At 49.2% G+C, this 20,661-nt stretch overlaps 1 protein-coding gene across 3 annotated transcripts in view; it reads left to right on the top strand.

Annotated features, from left to right (window-relative positions):
* Nucleotides 1-20,661, top strand: part of KDM1A (lysine demethylase 1A) — a 1,206,177-nt gene that overhangs the window by 288,823 nt on the left and 896,693 nt on the right. For all 3 annotated transcript variants that reach the window (XM_078682705.1, XM_078682704.1, XM_078682706.1), the window contains exon 7: nt 3,987-4,068. In XM_078682705.1, the coding sequence (XP_078538831.1) occupies nt 3,987-4,068 (82 nt within the window). The remainder of the gene's footprint in view (nt 1-3,986; nt 4,069-20,661) is intronic.

Below are 20,661 nucleotides of genomic sequence, written 5' to 3'. Positions count from 1 at the left end.
CTGCAGTCTGTGAACTCCGCAAGTCTATTGGGCCGTTATTCCCATACTGTGTGGGATACGGTTGCACAAGTGCTGCTATGGTTCTGGATGTGACTGGACCATCCTCTCCCAAGCTATTGCTGTCAGGAGAGACAAAGCAAAATTCACAATTAATTGTGTTTTGGGTGCCACCGACTCACTGGGCAGAGCCATTGCTTCTTTGGTGGCACTCAGATGTCCTGCCTTGTTGAGGAATGCTGGCTTTTCGGGGATGTCCAAACCTTGTTCATGGACATGCCCTTTGATGGGACTTCTCTCTTTGAAGAAAAGGTGGATTTGGCCCTCAAGAGATTCAAGGACAGTAGTGACACTGCTAGGTCGATAGGGCTCACTGTGACCCATCTAACACCCCTTCCGGGGCTATGTTAAGGGATAGCTGCATACACTTCCCCGTAGCCACCATGGCCAGCAGGCTCAGTCCTTTTGTGGCTGAGGGTGCAGTTCTTACACGCCTTGTATGGTCAAAGCCGGATGTCCTCCTAGTCTCTGCTCTGATCCTGTCATCCACACATTCAAAGTCACTTTAGTATGCGGTTAGTCCAGCATGGGTATCTGGTTGGTTGCAGAATCTGACACTCTCAGACCAATGGCAGGAGATCGCAGTGGACAAATAAGTGCTTCAGATTGTCCAACGGGGCAATGCCAACCCCATTTTAACAAACCCACGCCACCACTTCTTCAGTCCCCAGACTGAGGACCACATCACACTCTTACAGCAGGAATTATTGGCCCTTCTGGCAAAGGAGCCATGGAGAGGGTTTCACAGTCAGAAATAGGTTGTGGTTGCTATACCACTACTTTTTGGTGCCAAAGAAGGATGGAAGCCTCCATAATATATTAGATCCTCGCCCTCTCAACTTCTTCTTGAAAAACAAAAATTTCTATATGCTCTCCCTGGCTCAGATCTTATCTGCTCTCGACACTGGAGACTGGATGGTAGCGTTGGATTTGCTTTCACATGTTTGCAGATGCTATCTGCGGTTCATGGTGGGTCAAGCGTATTCAGTCCCCCGTGCTCCCCTTTGTCTTTACCTGTGCCTCTCAAGTGTTCATGAAGTTGATGGCGATGGTTGCAGCACATCTGCGGAGGTCGGGATTCCACTTTTCCCCCACCTCGAAGATTGGCTGTTGAAGGGAAGCTTCCACCTCCAGACTACTGCCGACCTCCTGCATTTCCTCAGGTTTCCAAATAATATGCCAGAGTTACTCCTGACTTCTTCCATGACGCTCCCTTTCATTGAGCTTTTCTGGATAGAGTGCAGTTTCAGGCCTCTGGAAAAGCGAGACCAGGATATTCCGGCTGTGATTTGGACAGCCTCTATTATTGATTTTGGTGAGGCTGACTCTGGGGTTACTGGGTCTTATCACCCCCTGCATCCTGTTGGTAAACATGTCTTTTGGCATATGCGGGCTCTGTAATGGGACTTGAAGACCTAGTTGGCACAGCATCAGGGAAATCCTGTCCTGATATTGGAGGGAACTGCAAAAGATTTACAATAGTGCCTCAAGGACTGCTATTGGGTCACAGTGGTGACAGATGCACCACTTCTGAGTTAGGGTGGCTACCTGGGAGAGGTTTAGATCAGAGGCCTCCTGTCTCCGACTGAGTCTCAGCTCCACATCGGTCTGTTGGAACAGGGAGCATTCCGACTGGCATTGAAAACTTTACCTCCTTCCATCAAGAGAAGGCTAGTTCAAGTGTTGACCGACAACACCACCTCCATGTGGATTTACCCCAAGCAGGGAAGCATGGTGTTGTAGACCCTATGCCAAGAGGCTCTGTGCATTAGGACATAGCTGGAATGTCAACAATTATTCCTGTGGTTCAACATCTGCCAGACTCTCTGAATGCCAGAGTAGGCAAACTGGGCTGTGGATGCCTAGCAGATCATGAATGGCGTCTTCATCCGGCAGTGGTGCAAGTTCTCTTACGAGATTGGGGAGAGCCTGGCCTTCATTGCCCCTCCCCTCTCCACCCCCCCCCCCCCGGACACCAAAAATGAGTTTTCATGGCAGCTCTCACTGAAAAATAATTAGCAAAAGATGATGGGATAGTTCCTCCATGTTAATCATGCTTATCCCAGAATGCGTGCAAACTGGATATGTGCCTTGTCCCAAGTGGCACATGGATACTAAGCAATGTTTATTGGGGCAACATTTTGCCTGCCCCAACCCAGTTGCACGGCTCCATGTGAATATACACGTCTTCTTCATATCCTGTACTCCGTTGTATTCCATATACTCTGTATTTTACGTCACTTCTTTCTATTTTTTAATTCATACCCATTTACTTAACTAAAATTAGATATTGCCAGTTTTATTTTTATGTGACCGCTTACCCCCAATCTTTGTCCGTGTTGATAGTTTTTCACAAATTAGTAAGAACAAATGTTTTATTGCCACATACTGTTACTATAACTTCTACTACATCTTTTACACAAACGTAAATGGGATGTTTTGTCAGCTGAATTCAACATTTTTTAAGCACACTCCTGATGTTTTCGCAAACATTTCTAACTTGAGTTAAGTTTTTGACCTTTATGGCCTGGTTTAATGTAAAATTAACACAGAGCATTATTTGCTCATTTTCTGATACCTTTGAATCAGAGCAGAGTGATTTCTCAACCCATGAACTGTCTTTTGTACATTAAATACTGAATTAACCTATTGTCATGCCAAACTTACAACAAAAACAACATTACACTACCCTCATTCTTTCTACCAACACGGTGTATTAAATGTCACACCAATCACTAAACAGTATTGGCATAGCCAATAGGTCTTGCATTTGGGACCTTATAAGTGTTTAGCCATGTGTTTAGCCATGCAACAGTTGATATTCTGCTACATAACTAAATACTTATAGGGTCCAGAAAGTGAGACCTATTGGCTATGCCAATGCTGGTTTGTTTGTTGTTGCTGTTGCCTACGCTAACCATGGGTCCCACTCTGCAACTCTGGGAAATAGCTTGCTTAATCTCCACAACGGCCCCATCAGTGCCAGCGCCAGGGATGCCTGGCTTCACCTTGGAGGTGCCCAGGAGGGACCATCTCACAGGGAAAGTCAGGACGGGTTCCCCAGCGGTATACAGCGCCAGGACACTTTACAAGTATACTTACCTTACCTTTTTGTTTAAGTTGCCAGCTCTACAATAGCTGGACATGGTTTTTGTTAACAGTTCTTTGCATCAAATGAACTTGTTTTCATTGCTCTGAATGTTGTTTCCATTCTGGTTGTAGGAAGCAGTCATTCCCAGGGAGGAGAGTAGTGCAAGCAGAGGAGCCTGGTTACAGCATTAAAAACAGATGGCAGCTGTGCACGTCCACAAACTCGTGAATGCAAGCTGTAGGCCAGCAAAAGCCTCTGGTGGCACTTTTAAAAGCCTCTTACTAAATGTCTTGAAGAGACTGGGCAGGCGAGACCTAAAAACACAATGGAAATACATCTACAGCCCTTAACCCCTTCGATGCTGATGACGGCCCTCAGCCGTCATGCATCACGGGGCTCGTGTGCTGATGACGGCTGGGGGCTGTCATGATCCCGCCCACTTCGAAAAGCGCCGCACAGGCGCAGAATCCCGGCCGCGCCCAAGGGGTTAATCCTCTCCAAGACTGCCCAGCCACTTTTAGAACTTTAACTTCTTCTGTAGGCACCAGCATCCTAATAGATTTGTTCAGCATTTGAGTTTTTATTAAAACTCCTTCTTGAGTAACTTGTGCTTTTCGGTCAATTTGTTCCATGTTTAAACACAGTATCTCGTTTTTTTTATTCATTACCCCCCAACTCCTACTTTCTTTTCATCATAAACATTAATTTAAATAATGTACCTAGAGATCTGTTTTAAGGATCCAAGGCTCTAGATTGCATATTTTCGATTTATCTTGGATTCAATTATAGTTAAAGTGGAAATTTGTATGAATATTTTTCTTTTTAATCTAAAACTTAGGATCGTGTTGGAGGAAGAGTTGCAACATTTCGGAAAGGAAATTATGTTGCTGATCTAGGAGCTATGGTGGTTACCGGCCTTGGTAAGTGACTATTATGAAGCACATGATGGTCTCTCAAACCTCTATGCTTAAATGTAAATATGGTAGCTGACAGTTAGATCTGTCTAAAATGGCACAGAACTAGGCCTTTCTCACATCTTAGAACTTCATGTATCGATGATATTTAGTGTTTCGTATGAAGTAATTGTGCCAAAGCTGGTCCTCCAGTTTGAATATTTTTCATGTAGGTTTTAGGAAGTCACACTATTCCAGCTGCATAATCTAGGGCTCTTGCTAAGTGTGTTACTCTTGAAGTGGGCGTCAGATATGCCTGTCGTTGGATTATGACCTGTAGGTTTAACTTGGTGTCTTGTTGTCTCTCAAAAAATGTAATGTGTAAACATAACAATTTAACGAAAACCCTTCAAAATCTCTACCTCACAAATAAACCCCCTCCTTGCATCCCTACTTGACAAAGCCATTGTTGCCCACCACCCCAGAGCGCCTGCCGACCCACCCAACTTGAAAACCATTTAGAGGACTGTGGACACCACTGTCCCAACCTTCCCCTCCTAGTAGCAAATTCTCTCTTCTCTCCGGCCCCAGTCCTGTAGGATGGGACAATAACCAGGTCACCCGTTGTTATTCTCACCCGCCCCTCGCCCAGTCCATTCTCAGTCCTGATCATAGGGACTCACTAAGTGTCTTCTGCTCACTCCTGTGCTCATTCCTTTTTATACAGCCAGATCCTGTGCATTCCAGATTTCAGAAGTCTAGGTTAGTTCTAACACTCAGTCCCCTTGGTGAGTTGTGGAGAGCTCCTCCCCCTTGACTTCGTTCCATCACATTGTGTATAGATGAGTTTAATGATTCTCCACACCATCTTCCACGGTGCATCCTGGATGAGGGGCCCCCCAACAGTGTGCCACCCCTCAAGCCATGAACACGCTGCCTCCAGTGTATCAAAGTAATGTACCATGTTTTGCCCTCGTCCTCTATGCTCTTTCCAACAAAATTATGTATTGAGTATTTCACCCCTTTGTCTCTTAATATTTGTTTTACTGATTGGAAGCTGCATCTCCATCTGAAAGAAACACGTTAGTTATAGATTCCTTACCTTAGAATTACCCCCAGGCGTCAGACTGGATCCGTAAAGTTTTTTCGTCAGCAGTACCTCAGCGCGTCGGAAGGTGGCACCGGTCGGCTAGTTGGATGACGTTGCGGTAGCTTCTTGGATGCTGCCCTCGCTCGCTGACGTGAGTTATTTCTTTTTCCGCTCCAGCCATCACAGATCCGGAGAGAGCGGTACCTCCAGTCACTTCTTGACTGACTTTTTTCGACTTCTTTTCCTGAGTCCATATACTCCTGGTGCACAAGGGATTCCCGGCTTCAAGGCCTTTGGTTCCTGTAACCAACGGATCCACACCAGATGTGCCTCTTCGGCCTGGAGCGCAACCACAGGCCCAAGTGTGCTCCCACTGCCGGTTGATGGCGTCGCAGGCTTTGCGGGAGCGGTCCCAAAAGCTGCTTGAGCGCCTGCAGTCGGCTCCGCACCGTTAAAGGTCCCAGTCACGAAGGAGGTCGAGGGACCGGTCATGGAGCCATCACCCCTCGTCCAAGTCATCGAAGTCTTCACACTCTGGGTCGGGTGACTCGAAGCACAAAAAGGTCGAAGAAGCATCGTCGCTCTTCGACTTCTCCCCGTCAGTCGGATGAAGCGACGAGGGATGCAGGCGGGGCCCCTCCCGTGGCTCCGCACAAGGAGCCCGAAGAGTCGACTCTGGGCTTTCCTCGCCTTAGGGCCCCGCGGTCTCGTTTGGGGGAGGCCTAGGCCTTCTTCGCCATCGGCTCCAGCAGGGCCCACTTAGATACAGGCCTGGATCCAGAGCGGAGCTGGTTGACCAAATTATACCTCCACCGGTGCCGCTTCCTCCGGCACCCCGGCAGATGCCGGTCGTGCCCCCAGCCTGCGTCGACCTCTGCCTCCGGAGTGGGGTTTTTGTGCTCCTGTTCACCCTTCAACTGATAAGATGGAATCTGAGCAGGCCTGGAGAGAGGAACTGGGGGATTCCAGTGGTCTTGACACATCTCCTGATCTTGGCATGTTGTCTTCTCCTACCGTGGCTACGAAGGAGGGTGCTGCAAACACAACAATGATGGACAGAATGTGGATCAATGTCACACATTCACCCCAGTCCAAAGATCTGGGCCCAAATCCATCGTTTTTCCACTCCACACCACCCTGGGTTAGACAATGGCGATATGCAAATCAGCGCTGACCCTGTGCCCCATGGGAACAGTCCAGTCCGAACTACAAAAGCCATGTCCTTCCCAGAACGGAAACAAGCATCCGAGGACCGGCCCGGTTTCGAGGTAACACCTCTCATCAGCCCGGCTAGCTTGATTCCAGTGGTGTGGAGTGCCTGGGACTCACGTCTGAGCATCCCCAGTACACTTAGAGCGGTAACTGCAAACACAACAATGATGGACAGACGAAGGAGGGTGCGTCATACGCAGTGGTGTTGCATCGAGCTTCCTATGGTGGTGGTCAGGACTAACCTCCTGGCAGAGGTGCTTCAGCCGGCAGAAAGCTCTACGGAGCCCCTGCTGCCGTTTAATGAGGCCCTTACCGATATTCTTTTGAGCACGTGGTCCAGACCCTACTCGGGGGGTGCCCATGGATAGGATGATAGCCCGACGCAACCACCCTGCTCCAGGCGACCCCACTTTCCTCTCCCAACACCCCACCCCAGAGAGCTTGGTGGTCCAAGCCTCCACTTCCAAGAGCGCATTCCCTACCCCTCCACCGGAAAGGGAATCCAAGAAGCTGGACCATTTAGGATGAAGATTTTCTCTTTCGCCAGCTTGGGACTGCTGTCGGTAAACACTGCATTTCAATTGGGCTCTTATTTCCACCCCGTGTGGGATACGGTTGCACAGGTGCTGCCTGTGTCTGGAGGAGGCCTGGACAGTGCTCTCCCAGGCTGTCGCCGCCGGGAGGGATGCAGCTAAGTTTGTGGGCTGGATACCGCCAACTCTCTAGGCAGGGCAATTTCCACGTCTGTAGCCCTTCGTCGCTACTCCTGGATGTGATCGACTTGCTTTTCAGGGTATGTCCAGAACACCCTGATGGACATGCCTTCTGATGGCCATCGCCTTTTTGGCAACAAAGCGGGCAATGTTCTAGAGCATTTCAAGGACTCATCGGCTACGGCCAAGTCCTTTGGCCTCTCCAGCCACCCAGCGCAGTCTGCTTTTCCCGCCTTTTCGTGGCTACAGAAGGGGTGCCCCACTATGTCACGCCCAGAGCCACAGGCCCAACCTTCACGGGGACGTGGAAACCAACGCTGTGGTTCAGCGGGCCAGCGGGCGGGCCAGTCCACCAATCCCTCCTCTCCCTCCTCTGCAGTAGTCTCCAAAACCCTCCTAGTCTGACTTTTCAGGCCCATCACACGCAAGTGGGCGGCAGGATTCGCCATCACCTTCCCTACTGGTGCACCATCACGTCGGGACAGGGAGGTTAGGCAAATAGTCCGAAGGGGCTACTCACTCCCCTTTGAGGCTACCCCTCCAGCCATGCCACCTTAATACCACTGCATGTCGGAGGATCACCTGGCACCTCTCCAACAGGAAGTTGTGGCACTCTTGGCCAAGGGAGCCATCAAGCGCGTTCCTGTTCCAGAAGTAGGTCGTGGTTGCTATTCCCACTACTTTCTGGTACCCAAGAAGGACAAGGGCCTGCGTCCTATCTTGGATTTATTTATTTATTTATTTTATTTATTTATTTCAAAAGTTTTATATAGCGCTGGCTAGACCCGGAGGTATCAGAGCGCTTTACATGAGCATCAGATCATAGTTACAGGTTACATCGTTACAAAGGTTACATAGTTCGTACAGCATGGCCACATAGTAACTTGTAAGGTCAAGATAAACAATAAGCACAAATACGAAAGGGGAAAAGCAGGCAAGGTGAGAGAATCAGGGGAGGGGGGGTTGGAGCAGGGGAAGTAGACAGATAATGAAGGCGGGAAAGAGGAGGGTAGGGTGAGAGACACAGCATGGGAAGAGGAGGGGAAGGGTGACGGGGACACAAACCGGTAGACGAGTCAAGGCAAACGTCCAAAGTCCAGTAAGCTGTGATCCCAGGGGAAGTGGTATCACTTCCCTAACTCTGTTGCGAGAGGCTCCCTTTGCGCAGTGGACTCTCTCAGAGTGGTCTCTGAGACTCCAAGGCCTACATACTGGATCCTTCCCCAGAAAGGGGAGAGGGAGTGATTTGACAAGGGGTGCCATACCAAACCTCAAGTGTGAGTGGCTCTCTTGGCGCAGTGGACTCACTCAGTGGGTTCGCTGAGACTCCAGAGTGTAAATATTGGATCTTTCCCCAACAAGGGGAGAAGGAGTGCTTAGTCAAAGGGCACAAAGGACAGGGGGGTAGGCAGAGTAGCAGGCAAGGGGAGAGATTCGGGGGAGAGGGGATAGGAGCTAGGGGCGAGACAATAAGGAGAGACGACAAGAAGTCTGTCTAAAGACCGACTGGGTAGGTGACGACCAAGGAGGGAATCCACGGCCCATCTCCCCTATAGCTAAACGAAGTAGCTCCATCGGGCATCAGACAAAATAGTTCAGTCGCAATACATTGAGAGAGGAGGGAAGGATAGAATAAATAGAGGGCGGATGAAGTAGGAGACTGCAGGAGAGACGAAAGGAAGTGCAACAATGTCGTTCAACAATATATCAGGAAAAGATCAAACAAGTAAACATTATATCACAACAATCAGCAATACATTAGGGGAGGAGAGAGAGGAGAGGCAAAGTAGGGGGGTGGGGGAGGAGGGAAAGTGAGGATAAGGGAAGAGACGGAAGAAAGTCTGTCTAAAGACCGACTGGGTAGGTGACGACCAAGGAGGGAGTCCACAGCCCATCTCCCCTATACCTAAACCAGGTAGCTCCATCGGGCATTCGACAGAATAGTTCAGTCTCAATACATTGAGAGAGGAGAGAAGGAGAGAGAAAAATAGAGGGAGGATGCGGGAAGAGACGACAGGAGAGACGAAATGAAGTCTGGCTGAAGACCGACTGGGTAGGTGACGTCCAAGGAGGGAATCCCCGACCTGTCTCCCCTATAGCTAAACCAGGTAGCTCCATCGGGCATCAGACAAAATAGCTAGATCTCAAATGACGAGGGAAAATTCGCAGATAGACAGGGTGGGGACTACGTCCCAGGACAGGTGAAGGCAGAGGTCAGCAGCAGGAAAGTGGAGAGGAGTAGAGCGAGGAAATAAATAGGGTGGGGACTAGGGCCAGGACAGGTGAAGGCAGATGTCAATAGCAGGAAAGTGGAGAGGAGTAGTGCGAGGAGGGGTAGGGGGAAGGTAGTTTGGCAAGAAGTTCCAATGGATATGGTGGTCATAGCAGGTCCGGAGGCAGATCCAACAGTGTCCTCCATAGGGCCCCTCAGCAGATTCGCAGTGGAGAAGGCCCCCGTTGACTGGCAGCGCGTGCAGCAGATCAGAGGTGCAGGAGTGGTTCAAAGCTTGAGCAAGGAGCCGGTGCAGGGGTTCCACGAGACAGGAGAGGCCTCGATCTGCGGCCTCGGTGCGCCTGCGGATGAAGAAGACTCAGACACCCCATGCATTCACCGTCGTGAGATGGGCAGTAACAGCGCGTGTGGTCCAACATATAATTGGGGTCCAGCAATCAAGCGGGGCCCCGAAAATCCACCCTACAATCTTAGTTGGAGCCCAGAGAGGGTGCTCTCAGTGTAGTACACAGTGTTCATACCTGGTCGCCGGACGCGCAGTGGTGGCTTCCCCCCCAGGGAGGAGAGCAGGTAGCGGGTGGTGGACCTGCCGCATGCCAGCTCTCAGCGACCCTTTGGCGTCAGCATGAGGGAGGTCAGGATGAGAGATGCATGGATTGCCCTAGATGAGCCCCTTGACTTGGGAATTGCCAGCTGTATTGGACCCCCAGACGCGGAATGCAAACATTTTGCCGCCGTTTGGTGAGAGGCGGACGCCATCTTAAAGTCAGGCATAGTTGGAGAAGTTGTGTGCGTGCTGGTTGAGCCTATGGCAATTCAAATCAGTCGCCCACATAGCTCATCGTAATAGCTCACCGGCGAAGCCCTTACTGCTGAAAACCAGGATTTTTGGAACGTCTACCGTTTGCTCTGGAAGGAGAAGTTCAAGATGTTGACGCTCACTCAGGTCTTGTCTGCCCTCGACCCTGGAGACTGGATGGTAGCGTTGAACTTGCAGGATGCTTATTTTCACATCCCCGTCCTGCCGGCCCACTGGCGTTATCTGTGGTTCACTGTAGGCCACGAGCATTTGCAGTTTACCGTACTCCCCTTTGTCCTTACCAGCGCCCCTCGGGTGTTCACGAAAGTGATGGCCGTGGTCGCAGATCACCTGCGCAGATCAGAGGTTCCAGTCTTTCCCTATCTCGACGAGTGGCTGTTGAAGGCGGGCACATCTCAGGCAGTCGTCTCCCACCTCCAGCCTATGGCTGACCTCCTGCATTCGCTGGGGTTTTTCATCAATGTGCCGAAGTCACACCTGATTCCCTCTCAGAAGCTCCTCTTCATCGGAGCAGTTCTGGATACGACACGGTTTCGGGTTTATCCCTCTAAACAGCGAGTATGGAATATTCTGGCTATGATTCCGATCCTTCAGCCTCTATCCTGGGTTTCGGTCCGGATGACCCTAAAGCTGCTGCCTCGTGGCCTCCTGCATCCTGCTGGTCGTTCTTGCCAGGTGGCATATGCAGGCTCTGCAGTGGGACCTGAAGTTCCACTTGGGGCAGCATCAGGGATATCTGTCCGATTGCGTCCAGATCTTGGAGGGCACTGCACGACCGTTGCAGTGGTGGCTCACAAACAAGGATTGGGTCAACGGCAGATCCCTCTCCCTTTACCAACCAGAGCACTCAGTGGTGACGGACGCATCCCTTCTGGGTTGGAGCGGCCACATGGGAGAGGCTGAGATCAGAGGACTCTGGTCTGCGGCGGAGTCCGGGCTTCACATCAACCTTCTGGAGCTTCGGGTGATTCGTCTTGCATTCAAGGCATTCCTTCCCTCTGTCCGGGAAAGAGTAGTGCAGGTGTTCACGGACAACACTACCGCCATGTGGTACTGCAATAAACAGGGCGGGGAGGGGTTGTGGACCCTAAGTCAGGAGGCCCTCCGCCTCTGGACATGGCTGGAACATCGGGGCATATCCCTGGTGGTTCAACACCTGGCAGGTTCCCTGAACGCCAGGGCAGACAAACTCATCCGCAGTTGTATGATGGATCACGAATGGCGTCTTCACTCTGAGGTGGTGCAAGGTCTCTTTCGACAGTGGGGAGAGCCTTGGTTAGATCTATTTGCCGAAGTGAACGCGCAATGTCAGCAATACTGTGCGTTGGAATTTCCAAGGCGGCATTCGCTGGGCGACGCTTTTCGGTGCAACTTGAGTTGCAGTCTGTTGTACACCTTTCCGCCTATACCACTTCTGCCCAGAGTGCTAAAGAAGATTAGGCGTGACCAGGCCCAAGTCATTCTTGTGGCTTTGGATTGGGCATGAAGAGTCTGGTATCCCGAGCTGCTCAACCTTGCCATCGATCCTCAGATCAGACTGCCTCTTCGGGAGGCTCTTCTGTTGTAGCAGCAGGGGACGGTCTGCCACCTGAACCTGTCCAGCCTCCACCTCCTTGCGTGGAGAGTGCGGTGGCAGTTGACGTCATTTGACCTGCTCCCGATGTTTGCGATGTAATCGTGGGCAGCCAGGCGTCCCTTCACTAAGACTGTATACGCCTGCCAGTGGTACAAGTTTGTGGCATGGTGCACAGCAAAGGCTGTGGATCCCCTTTCTGCCCCATTTTCTGAAGTTCTCTTGATCCTTCTTTCTTTAGCCCAGCAGGGCTTTGCTCTGGGCACTCTCAAAGGCTATCTTTCTGCCATCTGTGCCTTCCTTCGGCTTCCCGATCAGCCTTCTCTTTTCAAGTCCCCGGTTGTTAATTGTTTCTTGAAAGGCATAACTCATCTCTTTCCTTCTATCCCCTTCGTTAAGCCTCAGTGGGACTTGAATCTAGTCTTAACTTTTTTAATGTGCGCTCCCTTTGAGCTGCTTCACAACTGTCTTTTAAGGCTTCTGACTCTCAAAACTGCTTTCCTGGTAGCCATCACATCTGCCAGACAGGTGAGTGAGCTCCAGGCCCTTTCCTCCAAACCTCCTTTCCTGTCTGTCCATCGGACAAGGTGGTTCTCAGGACTCATCCCTCCTACCTGCCCCAGGTTGTCACTGCCTTTCACATCGGGCAGACCATCAGTTTGCCTACATTCGTTCCGCATCCTTCGAAAGAGGAGGAGAGGCTCCACCGTATGGACCCAAAACGTGTTCTTTCCTTTTATCTGGATCGCACAAAACAGTTCCAGGTCGATGATCCGCTCTTTGTTGGCTACGTGGGCTCCAAAAAAGATCAGGCCGTACACAAGCAGACTATCTCCCGATGGGTCATTTTGTGTATCAAAACCTGGTATTCTCTGGCAAAGGAGCCTCCAGTGGGGCTGTGCTCCCATTCTACCAAGGTGACTGCAAAAACTACTGCTTTGGGATGTGGCGTTCCTCTGAATGATAATTGTCAGGCAGCTACGTGGTCTTCGTTGCACAACTTTTACCAAACACTAACGCCTTGACAATCAAGTCCGGAGAGACGGCTTCTTTGGCCATTCTGTTCTCCAGGACTTTCCGGTGTGATCTTCGTTCGCAGACCTACCTCCGTGGTTGGTATTGCTGGGGTATCTATTCTAAGGTAAGAAATCTATAACTAACGTGTTTCTTTCAGATGAACAATTTACTTACCTTCGGTAACGATATGACTGTAAGAAACATTAGTTAGCTATACATTCCTTACCTTACCACCCATCCTCCCGTTCCGCAAACTGAAATCTAGGGTTAAGGATGTCCTTTCAGGGCCCTAGTTTTGTGCACCAGTTGGTCAGTGTCTTGCACGGCTCTGCGTTTTTGGCGCAGAAAGTCGTGTACAGAAAAGACGTCAGTGCGGGAGGGTGGCGTCTAAGTAGCTACCGCAACATCATCCCGGCTACCACGACGCCAACGACGGACGCGAACCCGACTGACGCCACCTTCCGACGCGCAGAGGTACTGCTGACGAGAAAACTTTCCGGATCCAGTCTGACGCCTGGGGGTAATTCTAAGTTAAGGAATCTATAACTAACTAATGTCTCTTACAGATATATCGTTTCCAAAGGTAAGTAACTTGTTCATCTTTGCACTTTTGGGGTAAAATCCAGGCAGAAGGTTATTAGTGTGTTTTCATAACGTACTGGTGGGGCTCCTTGTGCTGTCTGCAATATTACATCTCGATCTTTGAAGTTGAAGAGTCTGGCCAGGCTAAATCTAGGCGGCGCGCCCAGGCGGTTCCTGTCGCCTGGTACTCTGTGGGCTCGTTCGATTGAAAAGAATGTTGATAACCCACAAGGTTGCAGGTGTTTGAGGATGAGTTCCTCCACAAATAGCTCGGCGGCGGGTCCTTCTGCTCGCTCTGGGACCCCTAAAATGCTTTTATTATTGCGGCGCAACCTGCCCTCGTAATCTTCTAGTCTTGCTTCCAGGTTCGCTGTGGTCACTTGTAGTTCACCAACTTGTGTCTTACAGCAGGGCTGTAGTTGTGACTCCAATTTCTTTGAATCTGGCTTCTGTATTTCAGGTGTCTGCCCGTATTAGGGATATTTCTGTAGTGATGGTGTCCATCCGTTCCTCCAGGGTTGCCTGTACTCCTTGAATCACCGCCATTATATCACTGAGCGATTGGGCGTTTCCTGCTGGCGTCTGAGGGGTTGTGCCGGACGTCCAATTTCTGGTGACTTCTGCCACATCTGGTCCTTAGGAAGGGCAATTTTGTCCAGCTTCGTTTGGCGGTTCCCTTTCATGCTTTTGCCCTGGTCATATCTTCTGCGCTCACAATTGTATTTTGGCAGGGGAGGTGGGTCACCTGAGTAATTCCTGCCACCAGGTCTTGTATGCACCTGAGGGGCCTCTCAGCTTTCCCCCGATATTCCCGGCCCCCTTAAACTTTGGAGCACAGGTGATGTTGGTCTCCTAATTTTATGAGCCGTCCGCTTCCCACTTCACTGAGGCGCCGAGGCCACTTTCCGTATGTAAAGCAGCGGGAGCGGACGCCTTCACCCCCACCTAAGTCCACTCAGTTCTCCACTCTTTCTTATCTCCCCCCACCCCCGATAACACTCCTGACTGTAGGGGGGGAATGCTGCAATCAATCTCCACCAGTCGGCTGTACCGCGGTAATGGCTTTTAGCTCTCAACTTTGATTGGAGTCCTCGCTCAGGAGTATTGCTCTGGCTGTACGCCTGCTAATTTATCATTGCGCTCAGGCCGACTCTCAGCACATTACCCTCGCGACTTTACAGGGTCTTCGCTTGCCTCACTAGTGTAGCCGCTCCTTCCTTTTTCGCTCCCTGACGTTTCGTTGGTACATGCTTCACTGCGGTTCTACTTTAGGCCGAGGCTGATGAGCCGATTATAGGCCGTGCCGCGATTCACTCCAACAGCCGTCAATGCCGGTTATGGCTCATCAGACGCCTGCCTCACTCACCCACCTCAGCTCACACAGGCCAGGGGTGCGGGTTCAGATCCTTTTGCGGATATTTACAGGGCATAGAGCCGGTTCGCGGAGCCGCTTTAGGAAGCAGCCATCTTCTCTGGCGGTTGGCCATGTCCCCCCATAAAGTAGGGCTCTTGATGAGACCTTATCCCAACAAGTAAAGTAGAAAGTCCTAATGCATTTCTTTGAATGACGTATAATACCATGCGACTCTAATGGTTGTGAAATACTGTTATCCTCATAAAGGAGCTCAAGGGGTTTAACAGGACCCAGGTCTGCCCCCACTCAACATATCTTCCACAATATGACCTGATCCTTTACTGAACAGTCTGATCTGGATTTCTGTTTGTCCTACGCCTGCACATCTATGTGCTACGCTAACAATTAATCTGTATTCTTGACTGTGACAATGAATCCCTGTTCTATTTTTTTAAAGCGTTTATTCCCCCAGTGTGCCTACAAGAAAATTGCTGTAACCCAGTGTTTCTAACAATTATAGTGATACAGAAACTATCAAAAACAATATGAAAAATGTGGTGTGGGGTATGGGATGCCTCACGGAAGTAACACCATGGGAGCTCACTGGTTGGTTCTCACCAGTGAGCTCAGGTTCTCATCATCAGCACACCCATGCCATAACAAAAGATGTGATAATAACAAAAAAGTGAGATTACTAGTGATGTGAGCGCTAGGATGTATCTCCGTAGTGCTCCCTGTGCCTGACCCCTAAACTAATGAAGTGGAATCTAATACTATTGAAGCCACCCCATTAGATTAAAACTGAGCTAAACAACCACTAGCTTTCTAACTTTATTTATGCTGTGTGTTTGCTCATATTGAAAGACACTCTGTCGCCTTCTATCTCCATAGAGGGCCAACATGTTTCATTGCCTACTAAATTTCAGGAAACTTCTTCAGGGCAAGGGTCAGTTGTCACCACACTGCAATTACTTCATATGAAGTTTGATACCACTTTACTGCCCCTTGTGGGCATACCCGTGACCCCCTTTCAATTCTGGCCACACTGCATTAATGTGTATCCTGATCTGCCTGTCGTCAGCCGGGATTCTGAGTGTGCTCTGCTTGAAGTCATCCGCTCATTGTGAAATACTGTTGCCTGTTGCTTTGTTGGATCGTTTAAGCTTTATTTCAACTTAAATCACTTAAAATGAGGCACCTTAGGAATCATGGTTGAAGATGGGTGGTGTGGAGAGTTGAACGGAGGGTATGTGGTAAATGCAGTTTCAACCTAGAGGAGGGCAGCTAAGTGACCGCTGGATTGGCTGATTGAGGTGCATTGGTTAATTAGACCACAGGGTGCTTTGGATATAGGAGAGAGACTTTCCCTTGGCGACGAGAATGGTGCTTAGGAATATATTGGCAATTAAAATTGGTGGAGATACTCCGATTATCCAGTAGTAGGGCTAAAGACGATACACTGAAAGACAAAATATGATAGTTGCACTAAAGAGTAGCAATGATCAGTGGATCAGTGGTGAGAAATTGATGGTGTGAAGGTCATTGTGCAAAGGTTCTGATGGATTGCGCGTTAAGGTGGTTGGCTAAATAATAAGTGGGGCTAAGCAGCAAAAAAGAGAGGTTCAGATAGAATTAAATAGATAGTAATGCTTAGAGGCAGTAAGGTAGGGAGGAGTAGGGTTGGAGAATGTATGAAGGTTGAGATGCTTGTGTAACTTTTTGGGGGGGTTGAAAGTAAATTCATTTATCTATTTATTTTCTTTCACTTACTCCATGTCTTGGCTGGCAAGTTTGATTAACAGTCTTTAACTCTCTTGGCATCTTCCCTGGCAATTTGAGAGTTAGAAGCTTTCATGCCAGACACGGCAGGGGATGGGGAAAACATTGCCTCATATATTCCCATCTAACACCAGTTTGTTCACAAAGGCACCTCCAGGTTACAAAAGATCCTTAACACGTGGAGTCCCCCAAGGTTCCGTACTGTCTCCTGTCATCGTAAACCTTTACATGGATCCGCTTGGTGCTCTACTGTCAGTTAACTGCATGTAGGTTCAGCAATATACTGACGATGGGTTCAGCAATATGCAGACGATACACAACTCTGTATCGTCTGCATATTGTGTAAGAAAGAAAACAAAGGTAACAGGCCTTTTCTATTCTATCTATACACCCAGGATCTGGCGCAACATCCCGGTATCCATCAGGACCACCTCTACGCTTCTCCAATTTAGGAAAGGGTTGAAGACTTACCTCTTTAAAGAACACTGCATCACTAATGCATTTACCTCCCGCAACTCAGCTTCCTCTCATATTACTTTCCAACTTTAAGCTTTCATTTGACCATGTACAGCTCTGCACTGCCTCTGCCCCCCCCCCCTCATCGAATCTTATTAGGCCCTGATGACCCAGTAAACCCAGGGCTTTTTTTTATGCAAAGGGAATCGGGGGGGGGGGTGCACACTGTTAAAGGTTCTTTAGATCTCACTCTCCCCAAAACAGATGCCTGCCATCGCATTGGCTCCAATAAAATGCCGTGGTACTCCCTCAAATTAAAACTGCTTAAACAAAGTTGTAAGCGGTCTGAAAGAAAATGGAGAATTCTTTTTTTCTGGCGATATCAAAAACCAATACAGATTGGCAGTACGGACATACAAAAACCAAATAAAAATTGCACAATCCTCTTACTACCAAGATAAGATTGCTGCCGCTGCCAACTCCCCTAGGGAAATTTTTAACATTTTTAAATCATTGGTCACCCCCCACATCCCCCCCAATGAATCCTCGGACCCCCAGAAACGCTGTGATGAGCTGGCTAACTTCTTTGCCTCTAAGGTGGTGAATATTTACTCAGCTTTTCACTCCATGGACACTGCTTCTCCCCCGATAACCCCCGTATTGCCTGCAGTGCTGGAGTCTTTTCCGGTGCTTGACTTAGCCACCGTAGAAAGACTCCTTGGGAATCTTAAATCTGGCTCCCCCTCAGATGTTGCGCCTCCATCTGTCCTTAAACTGGCTTCTGCGACTGTCTCCCCAGTCATTAGGGACGTTATCAACTCTTCCATTGCCGCGGGTTTGGTTCCGCCACTCTGGAAGCAGGCTAGAGTCAAGGCACTTCTAAAAAAAAAAAAACCAGTCTAGATCCTGAAGACTGGTCAAATTATCGCCCCATATCCTTGTTGCCTGGGCTTGGTAAAATCGCTGAGAAACATGCGAATTCCGCACTATCATCGTTCATTAAGAACAACGAAGACTTGCATCCCACCCAGACGGGTTTTAGAAGTAGGCAGGGCACAGAGACTGCCTTGGTTACTGTGGTCGAGGAAGCCAGGAAAATTGTTGATGCAGGAGGCTGCGCTGCTGTGGTCCTGTTGGACCTCAGCGCAGCCTTCGACACAGTTCATCACCTGCTCATGATTCAGCGCTTGAGGAAGGTAGGAGTCACTGGGACCGCCCTCAAATGGCTGCAGTCCTTTCTTGCTGATAGAACCTTCGCCGTGTTTGAAGAAGCAACCTCTAAACAGCTTCCCCTGCAATATGGCGTTCCCCAGGGATCCTCATTGAGCCCCACCATGTTTAATATCTACATGAGGCCTTTGGCCGACGTGGTTCTTCCCTGGGGAGTTTAGTTGGTCACCGACGCCAATGACACGCAGCTGGTTGTCTCCCTCTCACGTGCGGATGCAGCCGATACAGGGGTAAACAATCTGTCCCCCTGTCCTACTAAGGTTCTTGCATGGATGGACTGCTCCTTCCTAAAGCTCAATGGATCAAAAACCGAAATCATGTTGTTAGGAAACAAGGCCCCCATCAATATAGATCCTTGGTGGCCTGAGTGTCTTGGCCCCCCTCCCACCCCGAAAAATCAAATAAAGAGTCTGGGTGTTTGGTTAGATCCTAGTCTGGGTTTTCGAGTGCAGGCGCGCAATGTTGCTGCTACATGCTATGGTCTGCTCAGACTTCTAAGGAAGGTTCTGGCCCTTCTTCCTCCTGAGGCTAGAAACCTCCTTGTCCGCCTGGACAATGCCAACGCGGTCTTTCTGGGTGCACCGCTAGGCACCATCAAAATCTTAGTCTGTGAAGAACTGTGCGGCCTGTCTGCTTATGGATGTCCCTAGACGTAGCTCTGCTAAGGCGGTTCTGCGACTATTTCATTGGCTGCCGGTGCAGGAAAAGGTCTGGTTCAAGGCCATGTGTATGGCCCATAAGTCAACTAATGATAATGGCACGGCCCTCCTACGCCCTATGTTTCGTCACCATCAGATTCCCCGATCTCTCAGATCTAACCACAAAAAACCTGCTGATAGTCCCTAGGGTCAAACGGACACGCATTGGGTGGCTGGCGTTTTTCATTTCATGCAGCGAAATATTGGAATCAGCTCCCCGAATGTATTCGGATGGAATCTGACCATCTCGCCTTCAAGAAACGGCTGAAGACCTTTCTGTTTCGCTGAGCGGTGATTACTTGTTTTGGTCTAAAGCGCTGGGATGCCTCCGGGTAGCCATGCGCTATATAAGCATGTATTCATTCATTCATTCATTCATTCATTCAAAGGTTGGTGCCCTCCCAGGGCAACTACCATGCACATGATGGGGGCTGTTGTGGAGCCCCAGGGCCTCTCTGGCTGCAGCATGGCTCCCACCCAGAGGGAGCAGCAACTTATGCTGCTCCCTGAGTCCAGGAGCAATATATTGGTCTCTTTCCCTGCACACATTACTGCAGGCAGGGAAGCGGTTAAATTTCTTCTCCTAGCTGGCCGGAACCATTTCACAGCTCCTGCCTGCTGGGAGCAGACAGTGTGTTTGCTGCCGCTTGGCGGAAGATTAAAAAACGCTCCAGCCATTTGGAAATACCCGTCAAACCTGATGAATCTCTAAATGAAGGCTGACAGATGTAACTTAGCTCAATCTTTAAACATCTGAGAGAACAGCTGGAGATTTCCTGAATGGGCATTAGGAAGACAGTAGTCTGCATGCATGCTCAGATTAGTTGCGTTTTATGGTGCTTCCCAAGTGGCACTTGGTCTATCTTCTTAAGATTTCAAACTGTGATTAGTTGATGTATCCATGTGAGAAAGAGAATGTTGGTTTCCATTAAAGTGTGAGAGAGCAAGGACAGAGGATCATTAGATGTTTCCATTAGTCTTTGCCAGGTGACCTTGACTTCCCGATCAGAAGGTCTTTAGAGCGGAGAAAATAGGAGAAGTAACATCCCAAAGAGTCTAAAGTTAGTGTACTGAGAAAGGCTCCCCAAAGAATTGAACTCTGAAAACATGAGCCCTGACTAGTTGTGATGTTCCTCTTTTAGCTCAGTGATATATGAAAGCCCCTATCCCTGGTGTCTAGGACATGTAACTTGTAGTGAATTAGACAATTTTAGACTAGTGCCATATTGAGATTTTTTTCCGATTGGAGGGGTGTTACACATCCCATCTCTTTATGGTCTTTATGGGTTAGCAGAGAATGATCCATGAGTCCAAATTAATATTTGAAGGGGTCTTCTGTTAGGCAACCCATGAAAATGTATTGTGCACAAATTCAAGTACGGGCTCAAATTTGGTAACTGTGTCCAAGACATAACACCCCTGTTAGAAAGTGGATTATTACGTGGTGTGGTTGAGAGATCTTGCAATGTAATGATGCCACAATCTTATATTGGTGTTTTTGCAGTTGGATCCAGAACGGGTGTCATCAGTACCACTGAGCTAGTAAGCTAATGACAAAATCCTCCAAATTGACATAGGGAAAATTGTTTTTGATTTTCAATTACTGTTGACTTCAATGTTTTCACCTTTTTAAACTATGGGAGCCATTGAATTGGACCTTGATTATCTTCCACACCTCTAAGTACTGCGAGCTGAGGGCTCTGTGCAAGAAAGGGGAATAATTTCAGGACAATCCACTAAAGGAGATTATGAGCAGGCACTTAGGGCTTGGTGTGAGTCTTCAAAAGCCCAAACCCTCCTGGAAGAGGAGGTTACCCCAAAGAGTGCAGAAGATGACTTCTCGCAGCACCTCCCAGGGCTGTA

This window comes from Lissotriton helveticus, chromosome 3_1 (genome assembly GCF_964261635.1).
Source record: "Lissotriton helveticus chromosome 3_1, aLisHel1.1, whole genome shotgun sequence".
NCBI lineage: Eukaryota > Metazoa > Chordata > Amphibia > Caudata > Salamandridae > Lissotriton > Lissotriton helveticus.
The sequence above is the reverse complement of the archived record's forward strand: the minus strand, read 5'-3'. Positions and strand labels throughout refer to the sequence as shown.